This window comes from Carlito syrichta, unplaced genomic scaffold, assembly GCF_000164805.1.
Source record: "Carlito syrichta isolate Samal-C Ts95f unplaced genomic scaffold, Tarsius_syrichta-2.0.1 Scaffold305658, whole genome shotgun sequence".
NCBI lineage: Eukaryota > Metazoa > Chordata > Mammalia > Primates > Tarsiidae > Carlito > Carlito syrichta.
In genome coordinates this window covers 936,767-952,167 of record NW_007249754.1, presented here as the reverse complement: position 1 = coordinate 952,167, position 15,401 = coordinate 936,767, and the positions used below count along the sequence as shown (strand labels likewise).

Genomic DNA, 15,401 nt, shown 5'->3' with positions numbered 1-15,401 from the left:
AAGCCAGCCTCCCCCTTGATGTCTCTAGAGCAGTGCTGTCCAATAGAAATACAACGTGAACCACAAATGTGATTCACATTAAAATGCCACCTTCAAAAAAGTAAAACGGACCAGTAGAATTAATTTCAATGTATTTTATTTAATCCAATATATCCAAATCATCATTTTAACATGATTTAACATGAAAATTACTAACATGACTTTTTCATTCTTTTTCCATACTAAGTCTCTGAAATCTGGTGTGAATTTTACATGTTTCTGGCACATTTTATACACAGCACATTCAGACTAGCCACATTTCCCACTCTGCATGGCAGGTGGTTACAACACAGGACTGCTCAATTCTTCTAGATTCACGTAATACAAATCCTCTCAGCTGTTCCATATGGACCTTATCAACTCCTCCTCAGCCCCCACAACTGGTGTGTCACCAAATTCTACTACTTCTAACTACATCCCTTTCCCTAAATTTCCATCTCCCCATCGACACCCTGGTTCAAAAAGCCTCTATCTCTCAAATGGAAAAACACAATAATCTCCTAACCAGTCTCTACAGTTCTGCCAATAATTCCTCATGCCAGGCATGAGTTAAAGAACAAGCTTTACTAGAGAAAGAGAAACTGCACAAGACCAGGGTCAACAAGACAGGTCTCCAGTAACCCTTGACGAGGTAAACTGGAACCAAGAAGTATCCTAGGATGTGGCAAGGGTTCTATTGCAGGGGAGGAAATGTCGACCCCCTGGGGGTCTCCCCTACTATAGGGATAAAATGCCTTTGTCAGATGGGGAATACCCAGGTTGCTTAGCAGTCTGCAGTTGGTGTAGCACCTGTTTAGAGTTGACTTGGAATACTTGATGCAGCCCTAAACCTGGGGATCTTAAGGCAGCTGAGGCTCTTTAAAGGCCATGGAGTTACAGCACCCTCCCTCCTAGTCAACCACGAAGAGTCGTGCTTTAGTGCCACCCTTTAGCTGGGAGGGAGGAGGATGCCTTACTTCCCATCTAGCTCGTATCTAGGACCCTCACGAGTATCCACAGTGACTCCTGGACAATTTTGCTCCTTGTATAACACGCACCCTAGTCCAAGCTATTCCATACATCTCCATCACTAATATTTAACCCCAGTCCTAGCAACTCAGTATATTATCAAAATGCAAATCTGATGATGCAATCATCCTGATACACTATACCAGCTAGAAGGTCAAAGGTCATGAGACTATTACATGGCACCCACCACAATCTGCCCTATTTGATCTGCTCCTTCCCCACATACAAACCTAGGCCCACTCGAACCACTCAACTTCTCCAAAGCAGCCACTGTCTTCCATTCCTGCATGCCTTCCTATTCTATCTACTTGAAACAACCTTACTTCATTTGGCTCGCTCTCACTCTTCGTAAACACATTCCAGTTTTTAGACTTCACACCTCATAGTGAGCTCACCTTCCTGCACTCAGAGTTCATCTCCCTTTGTAAGCTCCATGCCCCTCGTCATGGTGCAAGAGTGCCTATGCATATATTACCACTAGCATCTCACACACTACTGAATTTCGTCTGTGACTTGGCAATGCCCACCCCCCATAAAGTGTGGGCTTCCCAAAGGCACAAGCTGTTTTTCAAGCCTGTGACATGACGAGTCCCTAAGTAAAAGGTTTATTAATTGAATGAATAACTGTTGGTAGTTAAGACATAACATACCAGATTTTGTCAGACTGTTAGATTCTCCTTCTAACCGAACATCTGAAAATGAAGCTTCTGACGGTACCTTTTTCTGTTCATCTTTTAAACTCTGTGCAATTTGCTGTATAGAGAAATCAGAAGGAACATTAAAAAATAGTTTTCAGCAGGGTTTGGCAATGTGAACATGTTCTTTTTACGAAGTAAATCAAATGAATTAATTAAGAGAATTACGCCAAAAACAATATGTAGAAATGAAACATTTAAGTAGTATGGGCTATCTCTTCTCTCAAAAACATGTATACAGCCTTTTCCCTTATTTCAAAACCAATACAAGGTATTTGCTGAAGGGTCAAGTATACAAGATTCATGTAAGAGTCCTACTTTTCAATTTAATGTTTAGAAGTAAAGTATTCACATTTAAGGCTGGACAGATTCTGAAAGTCAAAAATGCTTTGGTTCAAGTAACTGGCCAATCCAAAAAACAGGCTTTCCCTCTATGTGATAATAGTTACAGTACACTATTTCTGAAACAGATTTTTTAAAAATTAGCATGGGTTCACTGACTAAAGAATATCATCCAGCATACACAAGACATCAACTACTAAATTAGGAATGAAAAATCCCACTAATTTACACTGGTTATAAAGGTGGAAATACACAGAAACGAGGACCTAACAGACTTCTAGCTACTGCCAGAAAAAAGGGCTAAAGATCTGTTTAGAAGACAGACTCTATATCACCCAGGCAAGTCCACTGCATGTAGAAGCCAGAACATTCAGCTAATCCCTAAATGGCACACAGATGTCTCAGTCAGATCACTCTTATAGCCCAGCCCCTCACCAAAATAAAAGCAAGTATATTTACTGCACATGGTACCCTTAAACCAAAAGGTCCACTACACAAGGAAGCATCCAAGACACTGGCCACATAATGACTGAATAAACTTACTAAATATATCACCAAACAACAGCGGGAAGGAGGCACATATAAGCTTTATCACCACATTGTACCAGACAAAACTATTGAAACAGGCATTCTATCTATAACATGAAAACTGACATTCCCAATGAAGACCAGCAGGGTAGAGGAGGGTAAACAGAAAGCATACTCCCTAGATCAGGTTGAGAAGCAGACCTAGTCCTCATCGTATCCATTCTGTGGCCTTCAGAGTCAAGGCAGCTCCTGCAAATAGACTATCTATTTGCTCCCTGTTGTTAATAGCAATATCCAGACAGAGAATTCCTTCTATAAGCCTGCAGAATAACAAAAGCTGTACCAAAACCTGATGGCCTCAACAATGCGTGCCCTATCTAACATACATCTGACCCCCGCAAATTTGATTTTGTACGTTACTTTTTAAGTAATATATAAATAATTAATATTAACTAGCCAAAATGTGATCAACGTAAACAGAAGTCAGAGAAAGGGATGAGAGTTTAGGGGAAAAGTCTTAAAACAATAGGTAAGAAAATTAAACTAAAGAGGGTGTATACTTCCACTCTGCTCATTTTAAAACAAAAATACCTATGATGACACATGTATCTGTCTACACACTGAAAGAACTAGGTTAAGTCAAAATGCTGACAAAGATGTGAAACAACAGAAGTGAGTTAGTATACACACAAGTATTTCTTTGTTGTCAACTGACAGGGCTAGAAACAATACCCCAGAAGCAATGAGCATAACTAGTGCCCAGATCTTGGTTTCTAATATGATCCTTCAATAAAAAGGACCAGTACTCCTTGAAGAAATGGCTAATTCTAGGACCGAGGCAGGAAATATTATATAAGATGCAACTGAAGCATCTTGTAGTGCCAGTAAGTAAGCAAGTGCTCAAAATAGAAAACAAAAACCTCCATCAGTGGAGTATGTCAAAAGGACACAGGAGCCAAATGAAAGAGCTCCCAATGACCAAAGATGAAACTGTTAGAGAAGCAATATAAATAAAGTACCAGTGAACTATAGCCTAAGTATAAAATCAACATCAATGCGTCCATACTGATATCAATAAGTGATTGAACAAACAAACAAAACAGAAAAAAAAAAAAGAAACGTCTCCCTTGCAGAAAAGTTCTAAGTATTTATGTACATACTTTGCCCTCAAGGAGGTAGAACATAACTCCTCACTCCTTAAGCAGGAGTGTGCAGGGGACTTCCTTCCAAAGAGCACAGTGTGGAAAAGGGAAGAAGAGTACAGGGGAGAAAGCTGACCATATTACCTCAGCCAGGTAACCAAGGGCAATACCTTAATGTTGACAGGATGTAACTTGATATGATGTGATGACAATGCCATTTCACCTCTGTGGTTTTCCTCCCAAAAACCCACAACACTTGTCTAATTGTAAGAATAACATTAGACAAATTCCAATAGAGGGGCATCCTACACAAAAACGTGACCAGTTTTCCTCAAAACTGCTGAAGTCATTAAAAACAAGAAAAGTCTGAGAAATTGTCACCGCCAAGAGGAGCCTAAAGAAACACGAAAACTAGATGTAATGTGGTATTATAAATGGAATCCTGTAACAGAAAAGACATTAGATAAAAACTAAGGAAACCTGAATAGCCCTTGAACTTTAGTAAACACCAACATATCATTACTGGTTCATTAATTGCAGCAAATGTACCATGGTAATAGATGTTAATAATAGGGGAAACTTTATAATTTTTCTGTAAATCTCAAACTATTCTAAAACATAAAATCTATTTTGAAAAAATAAAAATAAAGGAAATCAGGACATGTGACTTTGGGAGAAGCAGTCTAAATAGAAACAGGATAATATCTTAACAGAGACTGCCATGGTGACAAAAGATGCTGGTAAGTACAGGATACACTTAGAAAGAAATGAGCTTTAATCTATTTTTAACAGACAAATAAACTTAGATCTATCGATATAAACTAAGTAAAAATGTAGTTTACAAACCTGGCAAAAATTAGATTACATTTGTCAGAAAAATATAGTAGAAACATGGCTGACTTAGCAAAATTATCTCAGGCGACAGTTTTAAATTCTCTGGCACCAAAATTTTCTTTGGACCTTTTCAAATAAAATAATGAGGCTATTAATAAGCTTCTACTACTGCTTCTACTACTACTGCTTCTAACGGTATATTTGATTTTAAATATTTTTCAAACAAGCTAGATTAGTAATTTGATTTGTTTTAATCAGTAAAGAATCAGTCACATTCTTGTAAGTAAGGGAATCTAAAAGGATACTATATTAAATCTTAATACAGAAAAGCAGAGATATCAAAACTCACATTTACTAAGAAGCCAAATGTCTCATTAAAAAATTGATGGGATGGGCCGGGCATGGTGGCTCATGCCTGTAATCTCAGCACTTTGGGAGGCAGAGGGCAAGAGGATTACCTGAGCCCACAGGTTTGAGACCAGCCTGGGTAATATGGTGAGACCATGTCTCCTCAATAAAATCAAAATATTAGCAGGGCGTGGTGGAGTACACCTGTAGTTCCAGCTATGTGGAAGGCCGAGGTAGAAGGATCACCTGAAATCAGTTGGTCAAGGCTGTGGTAGCTATAAGTGTGCTACTGTACTCCAGCCTGGGTGACAGAGTGAGACTCTGACAATAAATAAATAAATAAATATCTCAAGAGTTTAATAATGACAACAGCCACTATCTACCATATGACTACTAGCATAAGTGCTTTTAGTCATTATTTTACTATCATGACAAACCTTGGAGAAAAAAAAACATTATATCAGTTCAGTACAGTAACTGCTTGATTCATGCTGATCAGAAATTATTCTGTTACATAAGTTTTTCATTAATGAAATTGAAAATTTATAAAAAGTATACATGAATGTTTATAGCAACATTTGTAACAGTCACAGATGGAAGCAACTAAAATGTCCACCAATGGATGAATAGATAAGCCAAATGTGATATATCCAAACAATGGAATATTATCCCAAATTATTAATCTAGTTTGTTGGAAAAATATTTAAAATAAATATACCTTTAGAAGCAGTAGTAGTAGAAGCAGTAGTAGAAGCTTATTAGTAGCCTCATGTATTAGTATTCTATTATACAAAGGAATACTAATACATGATATGACATGGATGAACCTGGAAACATTATGCTAAGTAAAAGAGGCCAGTCAAAAAACAAACAAACAAACAAAAAACCCACACACATTTTTTGTGATTCTATTCACATAAAATGTCCAGAACAGAAAATCTATAAAGACAGATAGTAGATTAGTGTCTGCCTGAGGTAGAGGGTAAGAGCTAAAGGATATGGGGTTTCTTTTTGAAATGTTAAAATGTTCTAAAATTGAGGGTGGTGATGGTTGCAAACATCTGTGACTATACTAAAAGTCACTGAACTATAAACTTCAAATGGGTAAATTGTATAGAATATAAACCATGTCTCTACATCTGTAAACAAAAAAAAAAGGTACTACAGGGACACGTCAAAAAGTCAGAGGAACCAACCTAAAGGGGCTTCCACTTGCCATATCTGGGACAAATTTGACCATCAAAAAGAATAATGACAGTAACATGAAAATACATTGACTTAAAAAAAAAATCTACTAGTCTACAATGCTACATGAAGCAGGAGTGGGGAAAAGAAAGAGAGAGAAAACAGAAAATTCATTTTTTATAGCAGAATGCCAACCAGTGAAAAAAGATGGAAGAAATGGCAGATATGAAAGCTACCATTTGGCTACCCCCAATGTAATACCTAGTTCAGACAAGGATCATCAATGGATACTGAAGGCACTGTCTGAGATATTAGGGAATTCATAATCTCAAAGTGTCATCCCATAATTACTCATTAATTACAAAGAGAGAAATACTATATACTTTTAATGAAGAGAGCTAACAATCACCAACTTAGCCAACAGTAGAACAACCTGATATTAAGTGTCTTTGATATTAGGAAGTAAGAAGTTACACATCAACTATGTCATATTCTTGAAAGAAAAAAAAGTTTAACCTGAATCTAAGCAAGAGGAAGCAATTAGACAAATTAGACAAACGTGGTATATTCTACCTAAAACTGGTCTGGTCACTTCAAAAAAGTAGATGCCAAAAAAACAAAAGTGGGGAGGAGTCAAAATTTGAGTTAAAGATATTAAGGGACATAAAAAGCAAATGTAACACAGTAACCATGACTGGATCTCACTTTTTTATTTTTTGAACCAATTATAAAAGATATTTGAAGGACAACTGGGAAAATTTGAATATGAACTATATATAATATTGTTGAATCATATAAATTTCCTTGAACGCAAAAAAAGTATTGTAGTTATATGGACAATGTGTTTATTCTTAGGAGAAGAACTGACGTGCTTAGGAGTGAAGAATCATGATGTCTGCAACTTTTAAGTGATTCAGTGACACACAGAGATAAAGCAAATATGACAAAATATTAACAACTGGTAAATCCAAACAAAAGCTCCAAAAAACCTCTAGAATCAACTGGATACTTGATGATATTAAGTATCAAACTACAATATTTTAAGGTGTGATAATGACACTGCCATGTGTTAAAAAATAAAAGTGCCCTTATCTTCTAGAGTTACCTACTGAAGTATTTGCTGATTGAATTATGTTTGGAATTTGCTCTAAACATAATTAATGGGGCCATGTTGAAGCTGGGATAATGGTACATAAGAGCTCATTAAATTATTGCTTCTACTTTTGCTTATACTTGAAAATTTTCATTTAAAAGTTTCTAGGTTCTAATTCTGTTTTAACACTTATATCCTACTATTTAAAGTCTGTCCAGAACTCAAACAAAATGATGACAAATAAGGAATTGAAAGATCAGAAAAATAAACCTAAGTCTTCAAACCATAAATTGAGTATCAGTACTGTGTAATTTTGAGGAGATGGCCTCAAGGTTTTTATGTGAGAGCGTGACACAGTTACATCCTCACAATCAACTATAGCTCCTTTGTTATCAACTTTCTTCTATGCTACTTATTTTAAAAAAAGAAATCATAGGAAGCACTAATTCAGTTTTGAAATTCAGAATGCATATTTCCTGATAAAGGGGAGAGACCTGAGTAGAGTGTTTATAAAACACAAGGTGTGGCCAGGCATGGTGGCTCACACCTAAAATCCTCGCACTTTGGGAGGCAGAGGCCAGAGGACTGCCTGAGCTCTGGGGTTCGAGACCAGCCTGAGCAACATAGAGCGACTTCATCTCTACAATAAATCAAACAATTAGCAAATGCTGGGGTGACTGCACTCCAGCCTGGGGGACAGAGTGAGACTCCAACTCCAAAAAAAAAAAAAAATTAGCTCAGCACGGTGGCGCAAGCCTTGTGGTTCCAGCTCCTTGGAAGGCTCAGGCAGAAGGATCACCTAAGCCCAGCAGGTCAAGGCTGCAGTGGCTGTGAGTATGCCACTGTACTCTAGTCTGGTCAACAGAGTGAGACTCCGACTCAAAAAAAAAAAAAAAAACACACAAACAAACAAATAAAACACAAGGTGAAGGAAAAACAACCTCACAAATTATTTCTGTTCAATATTTTTAAATTTTTATCTCTTGTGATTTTTATTGCAAGTTTATCTTGATTTTAGTTTTTGAAGGATAATTTTTTTAATCCTATTTTAACTAGTATAAAACATAAAAGTCATGTTTAGACTTTTAAGAAGGGAGAAGACCAAGTAAGGAGATCCTTACTTCCATCATGACCAACTTGTCCGGATACGCCAGATCGCCAGGAGCTGGTTTGTAGCCCGTGATATCTGTCTGGATGTAGATATGGGTTCGGTAGACGAGTCGTTCTTGTACATCTTCCAGCATCTGCTTGACTCCAGCTGCAAATGCCCCCAGTTGTTCAGCTGATAAAAAAAGACAATCATCAATTCTTTTAGATTTAGAAAAAGACTTTGTTTAAACAAGCAAAGATATTACCACATTATTCAGAAACAATATGAACCACTTTTGCTTCAGAGACTGTATTCTACTTCAAAATGACTTAATGTCCGCAGAAAAGTTTTTAAGTGTCTTTCAATTTCCTCAATTTTAAAACTGGCAAACAAATTTGCCCTTACACTTCCTTCCTGAGACTCTAAAATAAATTCTATTATTGATGTGTATAATATAACCTGAATTTTAGTGCTTTTGCTCTTTAAAAGTTAGTTTACAGTTGGGCACGGTGGCCCATGCCTGTAATCCCAGCACTTTGGGAGGTTGAGGTGAGAGGATTACCTGAGCCCAAGGGTTCGAGACCAACCTGGGCAACATGTGAGACTTCGTCTTTATAATAAACCAAAATATTAGCTGAATATGGTGATGCACGTATGTAGTTCCAGCTACTTAGAAGGCTGAAGAGGAAGGATCACCTGAGCCCAGCAGGTCGAAGCTGCAGTGGTCATAAGCGCGCACCACTGCACTCCAGACTGGGCAACAGAGTGAGACTCTGACCCCCAAAAAAAAAGTCCTTTTACATAGATTCACACCAATCCTAAGAAATAGCTAAGACAGCTTATTGACTGGGTTATTATCATCTCCATTTTACAAATAAATGTCTCACAGATATTAAATGACTTGTTAACATTTTCACAAAAAAAAAAAATAAAAGTGAGATCTGAGTCTTCATTTCTAAGATGCCATCAATGTCAAGACACATCAGCAATTCAGTAACAGCCTTTCTAGGCTAAGAGGTTAAAGATACTACATAATCACATGCAAAAATTCATGTTAATTTAAAAATCATCTTAAGCTCAGAAGCATTAAAGTGTGAGAAAATGTTCATCTTATAATGTACTAAATGCAGTAGAATAACTTTAGAAGAGTATCAAATCTAGAGTGTCTCCACGAAAGCCAAGGTGAGGACAATAAATTCAGTCAGTAAAATAAATACTTGAAGGGTATCCTTTAAAAGTACCTAATATGATTAGGAAACTCATGTTCTCTATGACCATCTAATCAAACACTGAAGATTGTATCAGATGGATAAAGTAGAGCTATTCCAGAGAACTGCTTTTCTTTAACTGTAATTTCAAAAAAGATGGCCTAGCACGGCGGCTCATGCCTGTAATCCCAACACTTTCGGAGGCTAAAGTGAGAGGATTATTTGTAACCAGACCTCGTCTCTACAATAAATCAAAAAAATTAACCAGGCATGGTGGTACACACCTGTGGTTCCACCTACTCGCAAGGCTGAGGCAGGATAGCCTGAGCCCGGCCAGTAGAGGCTGCGGTGGCCATGAGCCTAGGTGACAGAATGAGACTCCAACTCGAGGAAAAAAAAAAAAGAATCATCATTACTATGTACATATGCTAAAATAACTCCTGCTTTTAACCAAAACTATGCAATGCTGTCAATTACTTTATGTATTCTGATAAGTGTATTAGAAATACCTAAGTCATGGCTCACGCCTACAATCCCAGCACTTTGGGAGGACTGTTTGATCCCAGGAGTTCAAAATCAGCCTGGGCAACATAGCAAGACCTCCTCTCAACAAAAAATCAAAAAATTAGCCAGGTCTGGTGGTGCATGCCTATAGTTGAAGTACTCAGAAGGCTGAGGCAGAAGGATTGCCTAAGGTCAGGAGATCAAGGCAGTGGTGAGCTGTGATCATGCCACTGTACTCCAACCTGGGTGGCAGAATGAGATTCTGTCTCAAAAAATAAATAAGTAAATAAATAAATAAATACCTAGCCCAAAAAGTGATGTTCAGTTCTCTCTGGACTCCAGATGCCAGACAGAAAAGTGACTACAATTATTTTACTACTAATTTTGCCCAAATTTTAAAATTCTTTCTGTATTTAACCGTACCTTTAGTCACAAAATTAGGTGTATATTGATTCAGAAAGGGACAAGGAATCAACTCAAGCTTCAAAAATATTAAATTTATGTTCTGGGGAATGGGGGAAGAAAGACCTAATATTTTTCAAATTCAGAGTCACAGATATAATTTAAAAGATGCTTAAAATTATCATTTCTACTTATTTACCATTGTTCTGTACATGATCTTCAAGCACCTCATTTTTAAGAATCCCACAAAGCTCCGAAAGAGTCTCTAAGTGAATAACATGAATGACCAGTGGCCTGAAGACATCATACAACGACACACACAGTTTCTCCAGAAGCTCACTAAGACAAAAAAATAACATATGGCTATTAGTAGTAGTCTTTCAGGGCTTTCTAATAGCTTTAAAAGCCTCACTGGCTTCTTCCAGCTGACAAAAATAATAAATATCTACTGGAAAATTGTATCTGGGAACATTATAGAATAAGAAGCAAAAGGATGAGAAGAAATTCTACAAACTGTTTTTACTCTAAAAGCTCAGAATCCACAAATAATCCACAGCAGTCAATTCCAATTAGCTATCCCCAAACAAAAGACAACCTATTATAACTTTTATCTCATTTTGTATATGTCCTCTCAAAAGCAATAAAAAATTTCAGATTTAATTACCTTCTGCATTTTATTCACTATGAATCAAATGGTATTTTTCTCCCTCCAGAAAAGACAAATTCAAAATTGTTGGCTACTTACAGATTTGGATAAACAAAACTCAAAGTACTTTGGACATACACCAAGTACTCTGAGAAATTTTAAACATTTAAAAAAAAATTAAGTTGTCTATATTCTTCAGTTGTTAGTAGTACTCTTTCATAAATAGTATTTCATCAAAAGTGACCACCTCGGCCAAAACAATAAATTAAATTTTTCTCTTCTCCATTACAAGAGTCATAAATCTTAGACTTTTTATAAGAGTTAAAACAATTAACATGAAGAAACCAAAAGTGATTAACAGTGAATCTGAAAGACACTTTGAGAAAAATAAGAAAAAGGACATTAATTAACAGCTGTATTTTTAAGTACCTTTCATTAGTTAGAATTACATACTTTAACTAGAGGGAATTATTGTACTCAGTAAGGATAAAAGGATCTAGATGCCAAGACTTAGTTCCCTATATAGAATTCTTTATATCACACCATAATGTTTCCATAATTGTATTACAAACAATATGAAAGCATGTTTTAAGCTGCACATTTAAGAAAATAATCACTGTCCCACCCAATGATACTCTGTTCACACAAACAAAAAAGTTAAAACACTCTGCAGTTATAGAATAAGACTATATAATATAGCCATATCATACAGTAATGGCTATAATATATTATTAGGCTATAATATATTAATCCATTATGGTCATTAGCAAATTAAATCTTATCAACAAGAAACAGATTCTATGTACCACCTACTCTAATTTTGATGTTGGTTTTGTGAAAAATTCATTGTAAAGTTGGTGCTCGTCCTGGCAAACATGGACCATAAAGGCACAGCCACTGCGAACCTGCAGTAAAACAAACACACACCACCAACAGTTGAAGACACACAACAGTTCCAGTGTTTATGAAGCAAAGCCTACACTTTATGACAGAGATTACGCATACATATTCATAAAACATCTTAGTGAAGAACAGAAAATGATTGATTTTCAACAGATTACTGCATAATGCATTTATAGGTGATTTTTATCTTCTTTTTTTTTAAGTCAGAGTCTCACTGTTGCCCAGGATGGAGTGCAGTGGCGTGATCACAGCTACAGCAGCCTCAACCTGCTGGGTTCAGGCTTCCGCCTCAGCCTTCCCAGTAGCTGGGACTACAGGCACGCACCACCATGCCCAGCTAACTTTTTTAAATTACTGTAGAGACGAAGTCTCACCATGTTGCCCAGGCTGGTCTTGAAATCCTGGGCTCAGGCAATCCTCTCACCTCTGCCTACCAAAGTGCTGAGATTACAAGTGTGAGCCACCACACCTGGCCAATTTTTATCTTCTTATTGCTTAATTTTCTAAACTTTTGATAATGAACATAATTACTATCCTAGTTCAACAAGGCATACTCAAACTCTTGTGCATTTTTGTACAGTATGGATTAAAATTACACTAAACAAAAAAACTTCTGTAGTAAAAACTAAGTTAAAATCAAACTGTCAATATAAATCTACGAGCTTTGAAATCGCATCCTTTTTTTTTTTTGAGTTGGAGTCTTTCTGTCACCCAGGCTGGAGTGCACTGGCACCCTCACGGCCACCACAACCTTGACCTGCTAGGCTTAGGTGATCCTTCCACCTCAGTCTTCCAAGTAGCTGGAACTACAGGCATAGCCTACCATGCCCAGCTCATTTTTTGATTTACTGTAGAGATTAGGTTTCACCAGGTTGCCCAGGCTGGTCTCGAAACCCCAGGCTCAGGCAATCCTCTTGCCTTGGATTCCCAAAGTGCTGGGATTATAGGCTGAGCCACAGCACCTGGCCAAAACCTCATCTTTTAAGAAACAATACTTACCTGTGAATCTTTATATTTCAAATCATAAATAAAAAATAAGAATATTTTACAGAGTTGAATAAGGCTAATACCAAACTAGATTTGTCATAACTGAAAAAAGACGTTTTAGTTTATTGATACAGGAATCAAAACTTATCTACCCAGTATAGCTTCTAGAATATCAGCATAGCTCAGAGGAAGGTTTAACATTAAACCAAAACAAGTAGAAACTTACCAAGGCACAATGATCTCTGGTATTTTGGCTGGTTAACTCTGTGACAGTACAAGCAATACTGGGGCCCAAAAGGAGCTCCCGTTGATCAAGGTAACACTGGTGGATGTCATTTAGCAGTTGCTGGTATCTGACGAAAAGCAAACAAGACTGGAATATAAACTTCTGATATCAGATATGTAAATTAAATTTCACCTTACATCCTAGTGTAGGTTACCAAATCTCTAAAGCCATAATGCTTATCTCTCATTTGCCCACATTAAATACTAGAAATAAAGACATAAAACAAAAACACACCATAATAAACTGTGGAGCCATAGGCTTTATCTTTTAAAGGATTTCTCTTCTAAGAACAGGCACCAAATGAGAAGGAAAACTGCTGCCATGTGAACTTGCTAAGTCAGGTCTGTGATCTGCTCCCCAAAATAAGTTGTGTTTTACAAAAATAAGCTTGGAGGTAACTGCTCAGGAAATGTCAGGGGCATATGCAGATCTGGATAAGCGACACTACAAGAGAAATGCAAGTTGGAAATCAATAAACTTCTAGGTACTCACTCAGGTATTTTTTCAGATCGCTGCTCTATTTGTTCAATAAGAGTCTGTAGAATAAGGAAAAAACATTTAAAATCCACCTGTTCTAATTATACTATTCATAACTTTCTGATTATAAATAGTATCACATGCTCACTTAGAAAAACTATAAATTTTAAAAAGTTAAAAATTACCTATAATACCAAGAAATAATCACAGATAATATTTCAATGTATTTTCTTTCCATTTTTTAATATCCACAGTTGCTATATTTTTTTAAACTGTAATTATGTTATATATTCAGCATTATAATGTTTTTTTAAATTAATGTTATTTCATAGTATTTTCCTATCATTAAATAATTTTTAATATTAGATGAGAATGTAGAGAAAGCCTTAGCTCAGTACCTGGTACCTAGTAAGCACTCAATGAATCATGATTATAAATATCACTTAAAACATTATGCAAAAAGGCTATACAATATCCCACTGGGAGGCTGAAAGTAAGTAAACCATTCTTCTATTGTGAGATTCCTGGGTTGTTTCCAGAGAATAAAAGCCCATAGGTGAAGAGCCTGAAGGGAAACTAAGGGGTCCAAATGTCTGAGCTGAGGGAGCCCAGGCATGCAGGTTCCCATCTAAATCCACCTCCTCCTACATAAAACTAGCACCTACCTCTCAGGGGAGGATCCCAAAACACTGGGGCAAAAGAGAGGTGTATTTTACAGGCTTTTGAACTATTCTCCTAAAATATATTTTAGGAACTACTTCATTTACATTCCTGTCAGCAGTAGTGTCTGTGTCACTAAATCCTCAAAAGCACTGACTTTAATCTGCCAACTGCTGACAGACAATAAAATGCCACCCAATCTTACCTTGCAGGTATTTTCTATATTTTCTATGAGTAATATGGTCATTTTTTATTAGATATTCATCTTTCTTATACTGACTTATAAGAACTCACAATATATTAAAAATATTAATCTTCTTTCATCTGTTGCAAGCATTCTCTCCAGTTCCTGCCTTTGCTTTTGCTGTTTAAAATTCAGAAAATTTCACTTTTATACCTTTAATCCTTTCCTCTAGAATTTTTTCCAGGGATGGGAAAGAATATGCTTCTTATCATATTTGTATTTTACTCTCTTCAATTTACTTAGAATATATTCTTTTATAATGTTATAAACTAAAAAGCTTGCTTTTTTTTCCCCAAATATCTGGTAAATCCTTCCAATATCATGTAAAAAATCTCCGGTTCTTCCTTTTAGTTGGGGTGTCTTTTTATATACTAAGTTCTAGAACTTTCCATTCCAGTGATCTGTTAATGAATTCTTGCCTCAATGACACTACATTTTCCAAAGCGTTCTTGGTTAGTCTTGCCTATTTACCAGATAAATTTTAGAGTCAGGAAAAAAGAAACTCTATTGGAATTTTTGCTAGGAATACATTCTAAACCAATAAATAACACTGGGAGGAACTGACATTTTAAAAAGTAGGTCTCCCCACCCAGAAACAATTTACCACCATAAAAGGGTGAATACATTTATTCACTCTTTTATGGTTTTGTGACTGTTTTTGTTATTTTCTTCATCCTTATATTTCCATTAAGGTTATTGCTCACTAGTATTATATGTTTTCTGTCACTAATATAAATGGGACCCCATCATATAGACTAATTGGTTATTAATGGTATGTAG

General features: G+C 36.3%; 1 protein-coding gene across 2 annotated transcripts in view; it reads right to left on the bottom strand.

Moving 5' to 3' along the window:
• The window catches only part of COG3 (component of oligomeric golgi complex 3), a 63,608-nt gene that overhangs the window by 25,174 nt on the left and 23,033 nt on the right, over positions 1–15,401 (bottom strand). For both annotated transcript variants that reach the window (XM_008062137.2, XM_008062138.2), the window contains exons 9-14: positions 13,733–13,776; positions 13,181–13,307; positions 11,878–11,969; positions 10,618–10,757; positions 8,336–8,496; positions 1,698–1,800 (exon numbers count right to left, since the gene is read on the bottom strand). In XM_008062137.2, coding sequence (XP_008060328.1) covers positions 1,698–1,800; positions 8,336–8,496; positions 10,618–10,757; positions 11,878–11,969; positions 13,181–13,307; positions 13,733–13,776 — 667 coding nt within the window. The remainder of the gene's footprint in view (positions 1–1,697; positions 1,801–8,335; positions 8,497–10,617; positions 10,758–11,877; positions 11,970–13,180; positions 13,308–13,732; positions 13,777–15,401) is intronic.